Here is a 20,479-nt window from a genome sequence, read left to right on the forward strand (position 1 = left end):
TGGCTCCTGGTATATTACAGCAGGTTTGAAAGATAATATTATAGCATTGGAACCTTACATGAATTGAATAAAAATGGATTTTATTAACAATAGAAACCATCTATAAAGTATGGCGTGTTACAGACCCCCCCCTTTGGGGCGGCCTGTAGGCGCTCCTTTCCCCACCGGGTTGGGGCCTCAGCTGCCAAAACAGCAGCCTCTGGGGCCCTGATCCGCCGCTTTCCAGGCCGCGGGGAAGCGGCAAAAGGCCGCTTCCCCGCGGCCTGGAAAAGGGTGTCCTTGGGGTTTCATGCACCAAGGACACCTGATGGCGGCGGGGAGGAGGAGAAAGGGGCCGCTCGGCCCTTTTCTTTCTTGTGTTGCTGGTGCAGCCGTCTAAAGGCTGCGCCAGCAACGCAAATTGCGGAAGAAGCTCCATTTTGGAGCTCCTTCTAGTGCCACAGAAAGGGCACTCTATGCGCCCTTGCGTGGCGCAAAGATGTCACGTCCGTGCCGCCCCATTTGGAGGCGGAGCGTTCGTGACGTCGTAATGGCGGCCCCCGTGTGGAAAGGGCGCTGCCATTTTGTACATCCTGGGGACGTATTAGGGTTAGGTGCGTGCGAAAGGTACGCACTTTCCCTAACCCTAGTACGTCCCCAGGACATACTTTACGCCCGTCTGTAACCGGCCTATATTTCCTGTGAGCAAATCACTGGGAAGAAATGTGATGAAGCAGGTAAGATATTAGATTGTTGCTCTATCATTATCATGTATAATTTGAAGTGGATGGGAAAAAGCTGTATTAATATTTTACTAAATAGACTAAAAAAGATTTAAAATGTGATGATTAATCAATTAGAATTGCTTACATCATGTTAAAGGCCGAGTAAAAGCTCAGAGCTGCACAAAGTCAACTCAGGGTGCTAGCAAATTTTATTTTCCTTACACAAGCAGTGTAATGCTAGATCAAATATAGACATTTTTCTAATTAGAGACAAATAAATGCTGACTAGTGGAAAACGTGATGCTCCACATTGGAGGATCTGGTTCATACAAAGAAAATCCTAAGTATTTGGAACAGCTTAAGAGATTTTGCAGGGTTTCAAAGTCCCTTCTCTGTGATTAAAAAATGTGGACGCTCTCAATAATTATTAGTTTTATTTCATTTCACTCAGTATATTTGTGTAGTTACATATTTATTCAAATCCATAAGTATCAAAATCAATAACCATCCATGCATCAATGCAGAGAAATGAGACACACATTCTGAGTGGTATTCAGCCTTTCGGGATTCACATTAAATAATGTAATGAAGAACATTAACAACTTTGCATGGCAAAAAGTAGCAATAATGAAGATCATGTTGCTCTTCTGTCCATAATTCTTAAGTTCTTATACACTGAACAGATGCTTTTATTTTGTTTCTGAGTACTGAAAATTCCTATTTTCATATAATCATAAATGTCAGGAGTTTAGGAAACAATTCTCCAATGAAACTTACATTTTAATTTGCAGTGTCTTTTAGTGACAATTTTCCAGCCCCCCCCCCTTTTTTTTTAACAATGAGACACATTAATCACTATGGTACTCTTTGAAAGTATTTCAGAGGAAAAATCTTCTATTTTTTTGAATTCTTCTGTTCCATGATTGGATCTTGAAATGGACTTTTTGCTTCTCCTTCATTTTCATCCTCCTGTAAACAAACAAAAATATCAGTCATCTTATGGGTCTTCAGAAAAAAAAACATGCGTGTCATACTGCTGCCTGCATATGCAATACACAATATATGCAAACTCTTTTAATTGCTAGACTTATTAATTCAGATTTATAAGTCACTTTTTAACTTTTGAATACAATGCCACTTCCAAAGCAATGTACAACCAAAAATTAAAACAATTATCAGCAATACCGTATATACTCGACTATAAGTCGACCTCATGTATAAGTTGAGGGCAGGTTTTGGGGCCAAAATGCCCCAGTACCCCCCCACCCCATTTGCATGCTAGTAATTTACAGAGGGCTATAGGAATCTCCCTTTTACATTTGGCCGTGGCACTTCAAAGCCAACAGATGGGCTGAGATATGCTCTTCCTAGACCATAATTCTTTTAGAAATTGAAATGTAAGTGTACGGATTGATGGAAAATAAGGAGCAGAGAAAATGCTCTTTTCATATGGATTAACTTTAATGTGGTAATGTTATTATTAGAACCGTCTAATTAAAATAATAATTGTAAGCCGCTCTGATAGCCATTAGGGCTGAAGGGCGGGGTATATATACCATAAATAAATACTATATAATGTTATATGAACCTCTCTGTTAGAAAAGTACCACTTGGACCATTTCTTCATCAGGGCTCAAGGAAATGAATTTGAAACCCCTGGTTCTCCATAGCAGAATTGCTGTGAGCATCACTTTCTAGAAAGAGAAGCCCACTGGCCTTTCCCATCCTTTCCAGTTTTTCAGGTCTACTGATGAGTTCCTGTTAATGCAGAGGTTCTCAGGGGCAGGACCCCAACGAGGGCACAAGAGTTACTGAAGGGAAGCATGAAACTTAGAGAGCTTGATCCCTCCTACTCCTTTTCCCAAACTTTTTTTGTGTGTGTTAAATATTCAATTTACTTTCAACAAAAATGTTCTAATTTGAATTATGTTATTTTCTTATGAAATGTTAAAATAATAATAATTAATAATAATTTGTTTTATTTATATACCGCTATTCCAAAGATCATAGCGGTGAACAGCAAGTAAGTATGTATATATATGAATGTAGAATGAAAATATGTACACTAAAGAAACAAAATATTTGTATTCATATACTACATCAAATGGGGGGGGGGGGGGGATGTCTGCATGTAGATGTAAAGATGGAGCCCAAGAGTATGAGTACCACTGTTTTAATGGTTCTGAAGGAGATCAGGTTGTCACCCATGTAGGAATAGTGCATTTGTGTTAGTAGCCAGCCTTTTGTGGAACTCTCATATTACAGAAAACAAGGAGGTCTGCATCTGTTGCTTCTTTATATAGTAAAGTAAAAACACTCTTAGGCCCAAAATGCACTGCAGGAATAATCCAGTTTGAGACTGCTTTAACTGCCCTGGCTCAATGCTAGGAATCCTGGGAATTGTAGTTTATTATGGCACCAGAGCTCTCTGACAGAGAAGGCTAAATGTCTCACAGAACTATAGTTCCCAGAATTCCCTAGCATTGAGCCAGGGCAGTTAAAGCATTCTCAAACTGGATTATTTCTGCAGTGTGTTTAATAATAATAATAATAACTTTTGTTTATATCCCACTTTTTGTTAAAACCATCAAAGGGGAATACAACATTAAAATAATACAGCAATATATACAGTCTCCTTCCCCTTAAAAAAGGTTTAAACAGTTCTAACAATTAAAATTACAAACAATAAAATCTTAAAACATTAATACAATAACAGTGGGCAGAATCATCACATACATATCAAATAAAACTTTTGGACCTTACATATTCTGCCAGTGTTTTTTCCCCCCATGATTGGCAGAAATGGTTGCTTCTTTTTCTATTAAGTTTATGCTTTTTCCTGTGGGTATTGCCATATATACTCATCTATAAGACTAAAAATTTATGCCCCAAAATTGACCCAAAAATCCCAGGTCGATTTATTTCCGGGGTCTGTATGATAATGTGATAGCAACTCTTTCAGATTTCCCCAATGGGGTGGAAGATAGTTTCTTTTTCTCTTGAGCCAAGCAGAAAAGAGTCTTGAGTGATTAATTGCTGTTAGACCCACAAACAGAGTCCCAAGATAGTTTCCCCCCTTCTTGTGCCAAGCAGAAAGAGTCCTGAGTGATTAATTGCTTTTAAATAAACAGAGACCCTCTCCCACCTGCGCTGGCCAGCTGAAACCAAAGCTGAAAGAAACAGCCTCAATTAGAGTCTCTCTTGCTGTATGCACACATACACACACAGAAGGAGCCTCCAAGTTTTACCCTCGACTTATCAACGGGTCATGGCAAAATCTATAAGTCTTGACTCAGTAGACATCCTAGGAGAGTGAACTGCAAGAGCCAGAGCCTTGTTGTGAACTTAGCTAAAGTTATGCCTTTTTTTCCCCAGGGGTGTGTGGTGGCAGCTAGCATAGGCCGATCCACTATTTCCTGGGCTTCTCCCACCATGAACAGCCCAGTGTTATATGTAGATGGAGTTTCCGCTCACTGGCCCTCACATAGACTTCTCAGTGACTCCAGAAAGGTTGTCAGGGACCTCATTGCTACATCTCCAGCATTTCCCCAAGGCAAAACTGTTACAAACATTATTTCTCTATTGCCAACTCTTTGAATCATCCTGTGATGTAACAGCGCTGCCACATCAATATAATTTCTCCTGCTTCTAACAGCTACACATGATACAGAAAAAAAATCATGTTTGATAGCACAGAAAACAGCTGAGAAATACAAGGCGACACTATTCCAGTCTCTTTCTTGGTGAAGACAATCTATTATTGTCACCAAAAAACACTCCGAACCTTACCAAAAGCCAGACTAAATGGATCCAGAACATTCGTATGGTCAAAAATAGCCTAGCATTATTTAAATCAAAAGGATCTGGAGATCTTTAAAGACAAAGGAAAGTACAATAACATTTTTTTCAGCATAGAGGAAGAATGTCAAGGACACACTAGTTATAATCTGGACTTGGGACACCAGTCAATCATGGCAAGCTGCTACTTGAGAACACATTCAGATGCCAAAATATAGCCATAATTTTCCTGTTTTAGTTATTCCTGTCCTTAAAAAAAGTAACTACTAACATTTAAGACAGACCTGCTAATCTATACAACATAATTGCTGCACTTTATGTGGATTATTAATTCTTTTACCAGATGCCACTGAGAGATTCTAGAAGGGAGAAATTGGTAAAGCGTTAAAAGAGACAATATCTGGCATATTTTTCTAATTGCTGGCCAGCAGTTTTCAGTGAACAGTCTTTAAAATGCAAAAACAACCTTTCTATTTAAAATTTCCTTTTGAACAGTATCTGCTACTGAGAAAGAACTTTTTCTTGGGGGGGGGGGGGAGACTAGATATGCTTTCTTCACCATTTGATAAAGGACAATAAATTTAACTTCAGAGACACTTTATGTGCTGCAGCATCATATTTTTGTCCCATCTAGCAAGGTTTCATGACAGGTCTGCCAATTTTCCAATTACTTGTACTGCCATATGTTATCTGAAGATCAGTCAGGTCTAAAATAGGAAACATGAGCATGTCAGGCAACAGCATGCTTACAATATTCTACAGCTTCAGCTCTAGGAGTTGGGCTCATAATTCATGGCAAGCTTCTTTGGAACACCCTGCATAAATGAAGTGACATCACAATGCCAGCATCCATAGGAATGAATAGTTCCTTTTATCCAATGCTAAATGGTGACCTCCAAAAAATTAATTATGGAATTCAGAGCACAAATTCTCATAGCTGCTCAAACACCACCCTGTAAGATCTCTCTTCAGAGAGATCTCTCATAAAGAGATCTTTACTGTATTAGTTGCACACACACTTAAAATCTGAATTTTAAAGCATTTCAGGCTATAAAAATATAGACTTCAGTGACACAATCAGATCTAGATGCAAACTGACTATGAGGTGCCATCACAGAGTACGTAGCACATCAAGCTGCTGTCTAGTGTTACTACAGAATCCACAATATTGGCATAAAACTGAATTAAAATGTTTGCAAAATAATAGCAAAATAAATTCTAACTGAAAATAAATATAAAAAATTAAGAAGGCGGTATTGTCCAGGAAGTACCCTAAACACTAGTAAGATAGTATATTGATCTCTAATTTGTATCCCTCTGAATCTCAAATTGTGAAATAAACTGTGTTGTTTGTACAAATAACCAAACAGGATCACAACCTTAGAATTTCACTGAAGTTTTAGGTAAAACTTTTCATCCTACTTTAGGAAGCATTTGTTCTTTTGTGTATAAAATATTTAACTACTGCTGTTTCTAAAGTAATTAGCAATGTTTGAACTTTCAGCTAAATGGGCTATTTAGGCTAATTATCAAGGAATGATGCTGAACAGACTGAAGTTTAAACATGTTTAATGTATTTGCTTTACTAATTACCATCTCCATTCAGTACAGCTTTCCAACCTAAAGGAACTTACACAATCAGGACTTAATATGTAGGATTTGTTCAGTCTCTTGTATTTCGTGTAAAATGGATTTTGACATGCTAAAATACTATTACTTTAAGAGTGTAAACAGGAGATCTGTAGGGGACAGCATTAATGCTAGGAAGCACTACTCAGTTAAGATGAAGGTGATTATGACTGAATAACTGTGTCAAAACCTAGCTGTTGTGTGTGTATGTGTGTGAAAAATGTTGTATCAGCCATGTACCACCTAACTGGAGTCCACTTAGGGTTGGTTTGTAGTGTATGCCACACACGTGCATGAACACATACACACAAACTGAGACAAGCAGCTCCAAAATTAAGATAATTCACAAATACTGTCAGCAGTAATTTCTTTAATTATGGTTGCTAGGTTATAGGCTACCAGTTATAGGAACTACTGCATGTGCAATCTGCTGTTCACACTTTCCTTATTCAAATGGATAGGCAGCCAAAGTCAAAAGTGGTTCCTTGGATTAAAAAGAAGAAGAATCTGTATGGCAACTATCTGTATGTTTTTCCTTTTTACCAATATAGGCTTGGGTGAGAAAAGAACAGAACCTTCTGGGAAGAAAGGCAGAACTGGAAGTTGCTATTCTACTCAACAAGCCTGGGGGCTGCGTTTGTTACTGCTATATGTACTCTGCTTAACCATAGTTAATATAGCTGAGCTATAAACACAGCAGATCTTTGATAAAGAAAACCAGATGATTTAATCACAGGATCCCTTGTTCAGCAGACGTCTAGAATGTCTGAAGAGGTGGTAGGTCCTCCAAAGGAACACAGAATATACAATGCCATCTGCGGAGATATTACTGAATGGGACAATGGCCTCTGTGTGATAAATTTCAGACACCAAGTAAAATCAATAATTCCATAACAATTAATGCCTTATTTGGAATAGCAGTTTCATTCATCTGCCACAGAAAAAGTCTTTTTTAAAAAGAGAGTTTACTAGTTAAAATTATACCCCACTTTTTCTCCAGTGAGTTCAAGGCAACATATGCTGTTCTCCTCTTCCCTGCTTCATTCACACAACCACCTTGTGAAGCAGTTCAGAATGAAAGCAAGTGGATGGTTCAGTCCAGCACTTTATCCAGTACATCACACAGCAGCCAAGAGCAAGGCTGGGGTAGATTGCATTTTATGGGGCTCGTAGCTACCACAGTACTTCCAAAGTATAAGAATCAAATCAAAACAAAACAAAACAAGAGGAATGTGCCACAACACTGATGGGATGGATAGAATTTAATGTATCATTTACTTTTGGTTTTTCAGGGAAAAAATACACTCATGAATAGAGATACTTCCAAATCTTTCTCAATCTAACAATTCTGAGATATTTTTTCAGGTTTTAGGGTAGCATCAATGTATTTATTTGTTTTCTGCCTTTGTTGTGACTTGGATATGTCAAATTTTAAAAGTTTGTTGTGATGGTAGCATACAAAGGGTCAGATTTTTTGTTTGGTTAAGTTCTCTATCCATGTATGAGTGGCACTTTTCCTGCAATCACACTGCTCAGTTTTCCATTTGAGTTACTATGTGCATCTATGCCCCTTCACTTTGCATGGATGAGGGAAGGGAGACCACTGGATACTGGTAGGCTGAGTTAGAAGTGCTGCTTCTCCTTGCAACGAGTCACTGACTCTATTTTTCTCTCTCTCTCTTTTGGAAATATATTTTTATCTGTTTTGAATAAAATGCCAGAAATTAACCAAGAAGAAGATTTCCATCTGTCAAATAGGTCAGACACAGAAACATCCAGGCCCCTGAGCAGATTTCTTTTAAGTAAAAGGACTGCAGCCTTAATCAAGCTTCAGGTTAGCCAGCTATTGGTTCAAATGACATCTATAAAGTCACAATATGCTCTTATGGAAGAAACAACTATCTTCGGTTTATAGGACAAGGGTAAGGAACCCTGACCATCCAATTCCTTATCCCTCACCTCCACTGCTACATAGGTGTGCTCTCCATGTGCCCAGTTTACACATTCAACTGGATGTGAATCATAGCATCAAATGGCTATCTCGTAGGGACCTGAATCTGCTTGAAAAAAAGGCACATGAAGATGACTCTCCTAGGGCACCATATCTGCAAACATAATTGGGCTCCTAGTAGTCTGCTAAGCATCTATTTAGTGGAAGTCTAACTGCATGCAATGAGTCATCCCTATGCCCCTGTTTCCTGCTGCTAATAGCCAATACCAGTGCAGAAAGACTGATCCCGATTGGTAGGTGAGAATAAGTATGCAGCTTACTTACTGGTATCTCACCTGTTTCTGCCAGAAGGATAAAAGGGACAGGGTGATGCTTTAACCTCATCCTACTAAAAACTGTTGGGATTTGGAGATATTTAAAGCCTCCCCTCCCAGCAATTTAAGAGAGAGTGTTTATGTGTATAAATAAAGCATAATAATAAGAAGTATCATCCAACACATGCAGCCCCTGGCCATACAGGAGATGTCAATGGTGGGCTTCAGGGCTCCAAGTTTGCTAATTTTTCATCAAGAACAAACAACAAATGTGCCAATTCTGAAATAAACTACAGACTTTCTATATAATCAATCTGACCAAAGTCAGTCCAAGCAGGATGCCAGGTATAGCCAATCCATAGAAGATTTACAGATCAAGGAGGGAAAAAAATCTGTTGAACTCTTTTAATGAAATATAATATGTTACAAATTTTGCTTGTTGCTATACAGTACACTTCCTGAGATCCTTCTGGTGAGTATCATTTTAAGCTAAAATAAATATTTCCTTTTGTGCAGCTCAGCGCAATAGTAGTAAACATCATCAAATGTTGTTCTAGCTCCCTTCTACATATGAAAATAAGTAGAATTTCATTTCCATGTTTTTTTTTAAAAAACAAACCTTAAACTTTTAAGAATAATAATATATTCTGCACAAATTAGAAGGACTGCTTCTAAAATTAAATTGCTGCATCTCTCTGTTAAGAAAACCTGGAGAGGAACAGGAGGAAGGAGAAAGATAAGAAAGATTGACCTGCACCAAAAAGATGGGTTTGAACACTCACTTTCAACTTTCCATTGTAAAGGAGAACACGAATTTCTCCCTTTGTATCAGATGACAACATGAGGTCTTGAAGAAAGAAGTGGCAGACAATTATTATCTCTACAGGAACCAAGAGAGAATTCTATACATAGATCATACATCATCAATCAATTCATAATGTTAGTAAGAACACAATTGTAGAGATATGTGTAATAAACCATACCTATAATTTGCCCTTCTGTGTAAATCAGCATAACAGACGTATCACAAAATGCAGAGAACCAAGAAATAATGTGCTGTTGCTTTGCTAGATATACAGTAAAAGGAAAAGGTACAATTCTATCTATACTGCACGTGTATAATTATGGACAGAAATACAGAGTGGCAGGACTTTTCAGGACAAGCTAAACACATAGGGCAAAATAAAAGAGAGCAGCAATATGCTTTATGAATTAGTCAAAGGACAATTTCTAGCTTTACATGAAATTGGGTAACATGGCAGTATGGCAGAGTGTGTGCTATGGCTCCCAATAGATACAGATATTCCTTCACTTGCATCTGTAGTACCGTTGTTAATACACTTTTCAATAGAAGACAGCCTGGTAGAAACTTTCATTTTTCTATACATAATTGCTTTTCTGTGTATGTGAAACTAGAAATTAAAAAGCCAAATGCTTAAAAAGAAATATATATATTTAAAAAAATAGATCTGTCAAATATATATTTTTGGTGAGTGTACAGAAGAGACTAAAAACCACGTTTGCTAACAGTATTATAGCCATGTTGTCTCTATCACCTATTTTATGGCTACTCTGAGGCCTACTACTATTTTGGGGTTGGTTACTTCTATAACACAGGATATTTGCAAGCCCTATGGTGGCACAGGAGATAAAAAAGTGAGTGTGCCTGTAAGCCTCACCAGCAAAATCTGCTCTACATCTGTGGCCTTTTTTGAACTAGACAATCATGCTCCTGTGATTCGGTCAACTGCTATAGTTCCATCCTGTGGAATCTTGGGATTTGCAGTTTAGGGAGGGATGTTTAGAATTCTCTCCATAGGAAGTTGCCATGGCAGATAAAGTGTAATCATAGCACTATGTTTGTGCAGTGTGAATGGGTCCCTGGAAGCATGCCAGGCCTTCTCGCACTAAATGTGGCCACAGAACCCTAATGATTAGTAACCCTGACAAGGCCAGATTCTGCATCATGGCAGTTCTATAACTCTGTTCAGCTTGATATGAATGAACTCTGTTCAGCTCTTTGGATGTTTGTATTCAATTAATAAAAGTCTAATAATTTCCAGTATATGGTGATACCTGGAGGCAGAGCTCATATGCTCACAATCTGCAGCTCATATTAATAGCGAAAAGAAACAACTGACATGTGTGACTGAAGATCTTTTTGTACCATATCACACTCGCATTACCCTATCCACCTTCAGTTCATAGATTCCTTTGATAGCTGTGCATCCATGGCTATATGAAGCTGTTAGGGAGTCTAATGTGTAGCTTTCCATCACTTTCATATTTTAAAAACTTATTGTAGAATAATAATAATAATAATAATAATCAAGCATAGCTAGCCTAATTTTGTGATATAGCCCTGCCTGTTCTTACCACTTAAAAATATGATATTTATGTAAAAGCCAGATAACAGGCAAAATCAGCCTCTACTCTAAAGAATAACAGTATGCAAAAGATCTTGTAGCATCTTCTAGAAAGATTAAGTAACAAAAATTGTCTTTAAAAGCTCCCAATGAAATCCATGGGCTGCACTGAAAATGTCTTATCTAGAAATCAGAACTAAGATACTCAGAAAGATGAGATGAGCCACCCACCTTAATTTTTATTCTGAAAAGTAACTTGGATATTGAAAGTGCTTTCAAAAGTAGACTGCAGGCCATTATAGTCACTTTCTGTCTATCTATCTCTGGACAGTTTAGTGTTGCTACTGCTACTGAATTTTGTACTGTGTTTCGGCAGCAATGCAACAGACACTATGGTCATCCCTTATTAAAAAGCTTCACGTTTTCTCAGAGAAGGATTTTGCATTTTCTTTTTATGTGTCAACTGATTTCCTACCCATTCACCTTAACATGCCAAGTTTGAAGGAAAATGTGCTTAAAGGGCAACAGATTCAGATATAAATCAATCCAATAGTTATATCAGCATGGAGAGCATGCTGAACTCTCAAGTGCACAGGGGTTCTTTTCCTATTTCATGCTATATCCTTCAAAATGTGCTGCTGACAAACCTTATAATGAACCACAGTACAGCAATAGGGAGAATGACTGGAACAGCCGGGTATTACAAGCAAATATAAATTTCTTATGATAGATGGCAGGTTCCTGTCACTGAATCTATTTAGTGATAAGGCAGCTGTTTGTTTCCCAAGGAAAGGAGACCCTCACTACATGGATCATTTTCATAGTGACAAGCTTGACAAGTTTGACATTTACTTCATGAAATATTCTGAACCAGCCATCAAGAAAATGCACCCTCTGGGGCTACAGGGAAACTGACAATCTTACCTTTCTGTGTACATCTCCTTTATTTCTCACTGTCAAAACCCAACCAATTTCCTAATGGCGGCTCTTTCTGGAACTGATGGTTTTAAAAATTGAGACTATGAGTGCAATAACTTTTAAATGAAAGTAAGAGGTATGCGCAATTAATAGGCTGCAGCCACACATCTTTATTTTGCTAAGACAAAGAGACAGCCTAAACTGATGGTAGGAAAAACCCTTAAAGGGAACATTAAAATTATTGCAGTACTGCTACAATGCTCTAGATGGCAATGCAAGATCGTATTAGGTTATTCACATTACTATTTTTTAAAAATACAAAGAAACTTTTAGGGTGTATAAGCACCTGCATGTTTATCTGAAAACTAACTCCTTTAATTTGTATGAATATGAAAACTTGAAGGATTTTTAAAAAGCCAAACCACACTCATGGGTCTGCCAGAATTTGTATTTTCCATTTACTTGCTTTTAATTCTGATAAAAGGGATAGGCATACCGCTGCAAACTCCTCAAAGCCAAATTTCATTTACTGCTCGCTACAGCACTAGGATTTCATGCCAGCTCTCAAAGTCTCCATCTGTTTCTCCTCTTCCTTAGCTTAGAAGGAAGCCTCTCCACAGAGTGGCCCTTTTGGCTGCCAGCCACTACAGTTGTGATTTTCAGCTGGGCAGGTGGTGCTTGGAACCAAATACAAGTTCTACCTTAGGAGTACAGCCAATTCTGCTCAACAGAATTCTTGTTTATTTATTTTTTAAACAATGATGCAGGGACATGTTTGCTCATTTCTGAAGGCAGCAGACAGGAATATTTGGAAATGATTTTAACAGGGTTAGAAGGTTCTTAGAAATCCCTTCCAGCATACCCCTCATGCTTGGAGGCAGGAGGAGGGATTAAAGCACATCATGTCAGAAGTATCTGTGTAGGCTATGAAATAAATTCATTTAATTTAAACCATGTTAAGATGGAACAAAGGATTAGCAATACCCAAACAGTCTTATGAACCCATGAAACACGCATGAAACAGAGAACAACGTAAGCATTGTTCTTAATGTACATAAGAGTCATAACCATTTTGTATCCCAAATCCTCTTTTTTCTGCCAATGCATTTGCTCAACAACTTCACATATTTTGCTTGGTACACAAAGAAAGCATGTTCTCTGGTTTTGTTGGTTTAATATTTTGATTTTATCCTGCCCTTCCTCTGAAGAGCTCAGGGTAGCGAATGTAGCCCTATTGTTTTTATCCTCATAGCTATCATCCTGGTAGATTGGCTAGTTTCAGAGTCTGACTGGTGGAAAGTCACTCCTTAGTAAACTCTATGGATGAATAAGGATTTTTTTTTGGGGGGGGGGAGTTTCCCAGTTATTAGTCCAAATGTCTAACCACCACACTGTTATTGTACTCAATAATATTCAAGTATAAATAGATATTTTAAGATGTGACGCTAGGTCAACAAGGGGGCCAATTTCTGTTTGTTCTTTATGGAGCTTTGAGGAACCTTGGATAGGCCTGGCTTGCCACTCTTAGATGTCACTTTGTCTTGGGAGACTACTTTTGTCTTAATCTTAAAAAACAAAAAAAACAACTCCAAAATTAAGACAATTAATCTCTCAAGGGTTCCAGGTTTTGAGTTCTACCATATAGCAGTCAACACACATAGAGCTGTACTTAATTTCCATTGCTTGTGGTATACAGGGGAAGCCATTTCTTTGCAGTACTTGATGTTCACTATACATCACTGTGGGGTAATTTTCCTCTCTGAAACATGATCCTCTCATTTCTACTTTCTTTTATTTTGGGTGTAAGAGGGGTGTTCTGTGGTTGCTTTCCACAAAATAAAAAAGAATTTTTGGTCCTCCACAGCTTCAGGCTTGAAAGTTATGGTACATACTCTCTATCACTTGAGGAGAAACTGCTGAACCAAAGACATCAGTTACACTCCTGGCACTGGTTCCAGATTTGAGATAGTCCTTGCAAAGCACCCACTGCTGGGATAGGACCGTGAAAGCAGAAGTCAGTCATCTGAGTTTGCCTTAATGACCAGGGGTGGCACTATTTTATGGAATTCTGGGAAAATCAAATGATAGCTTGCATCAAGCAGATGTAAGTCTCAGGGGACTCTGTCTAAGAGTAGCTGCCCAAGGATGCTGAATGCAGATCAGAAGACTGTGTTCCAGTCCTCAAAGTATTATTATTATTATTATTATTATTATTATTATTATTATTATTAACCTTTATTTATGAAGCGCTGTAAATTTACACAGCGCTGTACATACAATCTTTTTAGTTAGACGGTTCCCTGCCCTCGGGCTTACAATCTAAAAAGACATGACATAAAAGGAGAAGGGAGTGGTGGAGGGAAAGGGTAAGAGGTCTAGCAGTTCCTCTCTACCTCCGAGGCCTGGACCAAGGCAGATAGACTGGAGGGAGGGCTTGGCTTCATAATGGATGGTTAATCTTCTTCCAGGGAAAATACATACTCTCAAGTAGGATAATACATATACAGTACATAGCAATACAGGAAATGGTTTGATAAACAGGCACCAAAAGAACATCAAATAGTAAGCAACAATTATGCAATGCCTGGGAAGGCTTCTCTGTAAAGCTATCTTCATGTCCAAGAATACCCATGTGCAACTATTTTGGAATGTTAGATTTGAGGCATTGCTGTGACATGTTCAAATTTCTGATGCATGCATTTTTTTCAGATGTGATCAAAGATTTTACACATATTCAACACATAATCATCCATAGTCCTGGTATTCTACAACACCATAGCAAACCTGACATTTTATACTATAAAAGATATCAGCACTCTACAGCAAGTCTAAATTTATCTCAGCTAATGAAAATGATTATCAAATGGTGGGACATTTTAGGTAAAATATGCACAATGCATACTACTGACTAAAATTAATTAGAATTTTAATGTTTTACAATTCCATCATAATTCTTGAAATGGTGCATTTATTTCATAGCAATAAACACTCAGATCATTAAGTAAAGTTCAAAATCTGTGTTATGTGCTTCATTTAGCACCCTCTGCCCACTTTCTTCTGTCTTTCTTGATTCAGTTTTCCAATGCATTGGATAAGCAATTGAGAAACACAATTAAATTTCCTGATGCTGCATATTTGGAATTCTTATTTCATTTAGTATAAAGGGCAATTAATTTACGATTCTACACTGAATTCCCACATTGGTGGGCAATGATAGGTACCGAAATGAACTTACAGGAAATGCTTCATTTAATTTACTGTAAAAAGAAATGAAGTCGTGCAGGGGGTGTACCAGGAAAAATCATATTTAATGAGATAAAGGTTAAAGCTGTACAATAAATTTAGAGCAACTAAAGAATTCTTAGCACATCCATGAATCTGGAAGCACACCAACTCAGAAACATGAGACTCAAACCTAGCACATGCATAGTCTGAAATATGTTCCTTTGTAAGCAACAACAAACAAAAATTATCCAGATTTTCAAAAACATACAGAATGTATAGACATTATAACCTGCCCTTGTGAACAGCAGGTAATAGATGAAAAGGTTAATCAGAGTACTATACAGTCTGATGCTGATACACTGAAAATCCCCAATCTTCTATCAGATGAATCCTGGCTACAAAAAGTCCCTCCAGATAGATTATCTTGAACTACTAAAAACAACAGCAGCAGCAACAACAATAGACTCAAACATCTTGAGAAAAAAGTTATTTCATCACAGACTGTAGTTGTTAACTGATATGTCCTTGGTTAAAAAGCTTTGGACTGCCAGTGCTTTTACTCCCTACTTTCTTTATATCTGTTCTCACATTGAATTAGCATGGTAAAGATGAGAACTTTTCAGTTATTGCTCAAAGAGACGGAGGTCTCTGGAATGGGAGACTTTGCAAATAAATAATAAAAAATAGAATGGATACTGCAGAGCCAATATTGGATAAAGGAACAAATTTTTTTAAAGATGTTAAAATCCCAGGGAACCTCCATACTGGCATTTATCTTGTTTGCTTCTTCTCTCTCACTTATGGCTTTTCTATAATAATCAGCAATACAAGACAGCTGAGATAATTGATTTTTTTGGTTGGCCAAATAAAGGTATCACTGTTTTGTGGATTTTGGATGTTATTATACTTTGCTACATGGCCAACATGCTTACCCCTGGATATGATGTTATACCAGTTTATTTGGTATAAATCCTGTGCATGTTTACTTAGAACTAAGACTAACTGTATCCAATACATTTACTCTTAAGTGAACTCTTGAAACCGAGAAGAATACAAATAATAATAATTATTATTATAAATTCTAAAAAATTGGATTTTGCCATTTTATATAAAGGATGCCATTTTACTACCGCATTGCATATGAGGGGACTTGAGCATCCACGGATATTGATATCCACAGGGAGTCCTGTAATCAAACCCCAGAGGATACCATGGGTCCACTGAATAACATTACACTACATGTAAGGCACCACTCGTATCATTACATTATAGTGAGTGCCTGACAATTTTTCATACTGAAAAGTGAAATTATTTTTTCATTCTCCTGAGTGAGGGAGACACACAAGCTAATAATAATAATTCTCCCCAAACTAATTATTATTACTATTATTATTATTATTATGCCTTTTCCCACTGGGAATCAAGGTGGATAACAGCAATTGTAAAAACATCATAAAATAAAATTACAATTCAAAATACACAGTCCTCTATCCTGACCCTCCTCTGAATAAGCACTTATGTTCTATGTTCAATAGGATACCAAGTTACATTCTATACTTGAATGATTTTATATATTTTATTTTAAAATGATGATCTTTTCAAAGTGTTTTATTTTAATTTTGTTGTTTGTGAGCTGCTTTGGATCTCACACTGAGAGAAAGGTGGCATATAAAGGCACTAACTAACTAAGAAAAGCTTCTCTGAGAGTATCCTATCATCATCATCATCATCATCATCATCATCATCATCATCATCATCATCATCCTATTCAGGATGAAGAAGCCACTGAATATGCTGTAATGAAGGAAAGCTTCCCCAGCCAATTTATTTTGGAGAGAAGATGTCCTGAAAACACACAAGCAGTTGTTTCTATTTTATTGAACATAATATATATGTGCGTGAGCATACTTCAAATTATTATTTACTTTGTGGGCAGTATTCACACAATGCCTAGCCATGAAACACTACAAGTGTTATATATCTGCAAATTATTAATTTACAGAAAAATCCACCCAAGTGCTATCTTGTATTTAACCTGGAATACAAGCCTCCTGCTGAAGTGTCAAAGCCAAAGTACAGAGACTGGTCTGGTCCAGACATTGGCTGTGATCCAGTAAGTGAGCATTGCCAAGTACAGCTAGTGCCTTCCCACTGTTAGCAATTCAATGGTTTATGCTTACAGTTTTTGGCTTTCGACAGTAGACAGTGAGACCTGGCTACACACAATGTTCTCTGGCCTGTAGCCACTATGATGAACACAGTTATTTACGGGTGCTTTTGTACAGTTTTGAATAAACACATGCAGACTTAAGCAAGATGCTAAACAGAATTAAATGATTTAGTTGTTGTATATGCAATCTGAAATGATCTAACTGCACAATGTCTAAATAAGGGTCCGATGTTTAATACAATTTCACTGTAATTATAAACATGTATGTCCACTTTCTACAACAAGTGTAACTATGATTTCAGTTTAAGAACTTCCAAAATTCATGGCCTCTGTAGAAAATATGTAGAATTTATACCATTCTTACACTAATAAAACAACTAAAAATTTTAACAAAAATGGACAGAGACATAATTATTGTTAGAAATATTAGTTGAAGTAACAACTTCAGCAATAATGGAGGCAATGGACTCTCTCTTAGAAATTCAATAAATTATGAATCACAAGCAAATAGACTGTGTCTTCTGTAGCTACTCCATTTCACATCAGATGGTATGAAGAAACAAAATTAAGTCCCAAAAGTTTAAGCCAACAGACAATCGTACGGGAGAAGAAGGTCTAATATAATAACAATAATAATAAATTTTATTTTTACCCCGCCTTTCCATAGTTATGTAATATCCTCACTCAGGCTGTGAAGGTCAATAGCACCTGTTGGCCCGAGAAGCCACCAGCACACTATTTACGTTGATATGGAATCAAATAGGCCTTTTCAATTTGTAGAAAATGAAATCTGGGGGTTATTAATTATAAATCAATCTGAACAGTAAAGGCAGAACAAAATATACTTGACCCTCGATATCCACAGATTTTTTTTTATCCACAGATTCAAGAATCCAAGGCTTGAAAATGTTCCCAAAATATATAAATTCCAAAAAGCAAAACGTTTGAAGGATCACCATTTCACTATACCATTGTATTTAGTGGGACTTGAGGAACCATGTACTCTGGTACCCATGGGGGGCATTCCTGGAACCAAACCCCCAGCAGATACCAAGGGTCAGCTGTATGTAATATCTAGTACATTACAATTTTTGTACTTCTATTTCTAAATTATAAAGTAGAAAAGGGTACATTTTGTATGCATATAAAAGAATAATACACTAAGAAATTTTTTAAAAATCCATCCACATAATAGAGCCATATGCCCCTGCTAATATTCCTGCTGCAGTTTTCTAGACCAGATTTAGTTTTTAGCATGCTTCTGTCTGACATAATGTGTTCCAATCCAACTCACTGGTTCACAACTAATTCTAATCCTTTGTTTCTAAGGCAGGGGTTCCCAACCTGTGTTCCAAGGAGCCCTTAGGGCTCCACACGCACTTCCCAGGTGCTCTGCAGCCACTCCAGGAAAATGAAATAAATAAAAATTGAATGAAATGGAAGAATAAGAATATATTTATATATATATATATATATACACACTCCTAAACACCTTTAACTTGTAAGACATATGGCAGGCATCTTAGGGTCTCTACCACAGAAATAAGGGCTCTGCAAGTCAAAAAATTTGTGAACTCCTGTTCTAAGGTGTATATTAGTGCATGAATCCTAATGATAGGCTCAAACAGAGTAAACTAATTGAATCAATGGGACATACATATATGCTGAATCGCCATTCCATAACTGATTCACTTGATGTATTCCAGTTTGGACTACCAAAAGCATTCAGGCCAAGGTCTAAATACATGCCCATGATTCCAATTGGATCCTGTCACTTGCTATAGCAAGGACAAGAATTACTGGGAATTAGTGCTGATGTTCTTGAACTGCAATGAACTGCAACTTCCAACATGCCTTAACATTGGTTATGCTAGCTGAGGCTATTGGAGTTGCTATCCAACAACATTGGCTACATTAGTGTAGAAATGTGATAAAAGATTAGCATTTTATTGCTAAAATAATTATTTATGTACTTAGAACATTATATCAAATTATAATGTTATATAAGTCACCTTTAGTCCTTTCCATTAGCTACTTTTCTAGAACCTGCTTTATGGTTTACATATTAGTAATAGGACTGTACTAAAGAGAGTAGTGATGCTCACTTAAAATTCTGCATCTTTTCTGTTTCTCATATACATTTACAGTATCTCCACCTAGAACTGGTCACTGTGAGTAAATGCTACACACAGAGATTGCTGTTAAATCATATAGTGATATAACAGTTATACAAAATTGATTATTAAGAATCACAACAGTTAATTTTACTTACACTATATTTAATTTCTAAATTGGCAATGTTCCTCCTTGGTGTATGTTTTATTAATAATTTTATAAGTACAGTTGGCCCTTGGTATATGCGAGGGATCTGTTCCAGACTCCCCCACAGATTTCAAAATCCACAGATGCTTAAGTCCCATTGTTTCCAATGGCAGCATGGTCACTTGGTCTCTGCCCAGTGGCTGCCTCTGCCCCACCTCTTCCACACTCTCATCAGCCACTGGTCAGAGGGAGCCAGCAATCACCTGGGGAGGAGGACCATGTGACTGATGGCTCCCTCTGACCAGTGGCTGACGATAATGTGAAAGAGGTGGGGTGGAGGCAGCCTGGCAGGCTCTGATCTTTGGAATACAAACAGTCAGTGTTCATTCATTCTAACTTCAGCATCCTTCATGTTGTGTACCTCCATCATGAAAATAAACTTGAGATCCAATTAGCTTTTTATGTTATGGCCAGGAGCAGTTTCTTTGGCTTTCTGGGGAGGCAAGTAAGAAGCCCTGTTGTTCCTAATGGTGGCATGGCCATGTGGCCATGCCACCATTGGGAACAACACGGGCTTGCTGACTGCAGATGCTTAAATCCGTGGATGGCAAGTCCACATATACCAAGGGTCAATTGTATAGATGGTATCATTAAAAAGAAACATTAATGGAACGAATCTAAAAGTTTGAAGTTTACACAATTTCAAAGTCTAAACTATTTTATATTAAATTTATTAATGCAGATTGGTTTAAACTCTGTTTGACTGTGGTATGGTTATCAGCTTTAATTGTCTGCAGATAGTAATGTTATTTTGCCAAATTCATCTCTGTGGAACTAAGTTGATATATAAATCTCATGAACAATTGAATTAATATTATCAATTGATATAGCCCTCTATTTTACTGAATCGCTAGAGGTTTCAAATGGAAGGTTTACTCCTCTGATAGTGACTCCATGCCAGAATTACATTCTGTGTAAAAAGCTGAGAGGCATAAAGGCAGATTTTCTCTAAAGTGAAGCTTTCATGTGGGGGCATGCAATATCTATACTAGCTGCTTTCGTTGACAATACACTTCAAATCCCACACGAAAAAAGGATAATCTCCAAGTGTCTTGTTTCCAAAGGACATTCTCTCTGTAGTA

At 37.3% G+C, this 20,479-nt stretch overlaps 1 protein-coding gene across 9 annotated transcripts in view; it reads right to left on the reverse strand.

Moving 5' to 3' along the window:
* Positions 1-1,123: 1,123 nt before the first annotated feature.
* The window catches only part of PHF14 (PHD finger protein 14), a 168,550-nt gene continuing 149,194 nt past the window's right edge, over positions 1,124-20,479 (reverse strand). For all 9 annotated transcript variants that reach the window (XM_089533164.1, XM_089533162.1, XM_089533155.1 and 6 more), the window contains one exon: positions 1,124-1,673. In XM_089533164.1, the coding sequence (XP_089389290.1) occupies positions 1,599-1,673 (75 nt within the window). In that variant the 3' untranslated portion in view covers positions 1,124-1,598. The remainder of the gene's footprint in view (positions 1,674-20,479) is intronic.

The sequence above is a fragment of the Sceloporus occidentalis genome, unplaced genomic scaffold, assembly GCF_023333645.1.
Source record: "Sceloporus occidentalis isolate IW3139 unplaced genomic scaffold, rSceOcc1.0.p SCAF_7, whole genome shotgun sequence".
In the NCBI taxonomy this organism is placed as follows: Eukaryota; Metazoa; Chordata; class Lepidosauria; order Squamata; family Phrynosomatidae; genus Sceloporus; species Sceloporus occidentalis.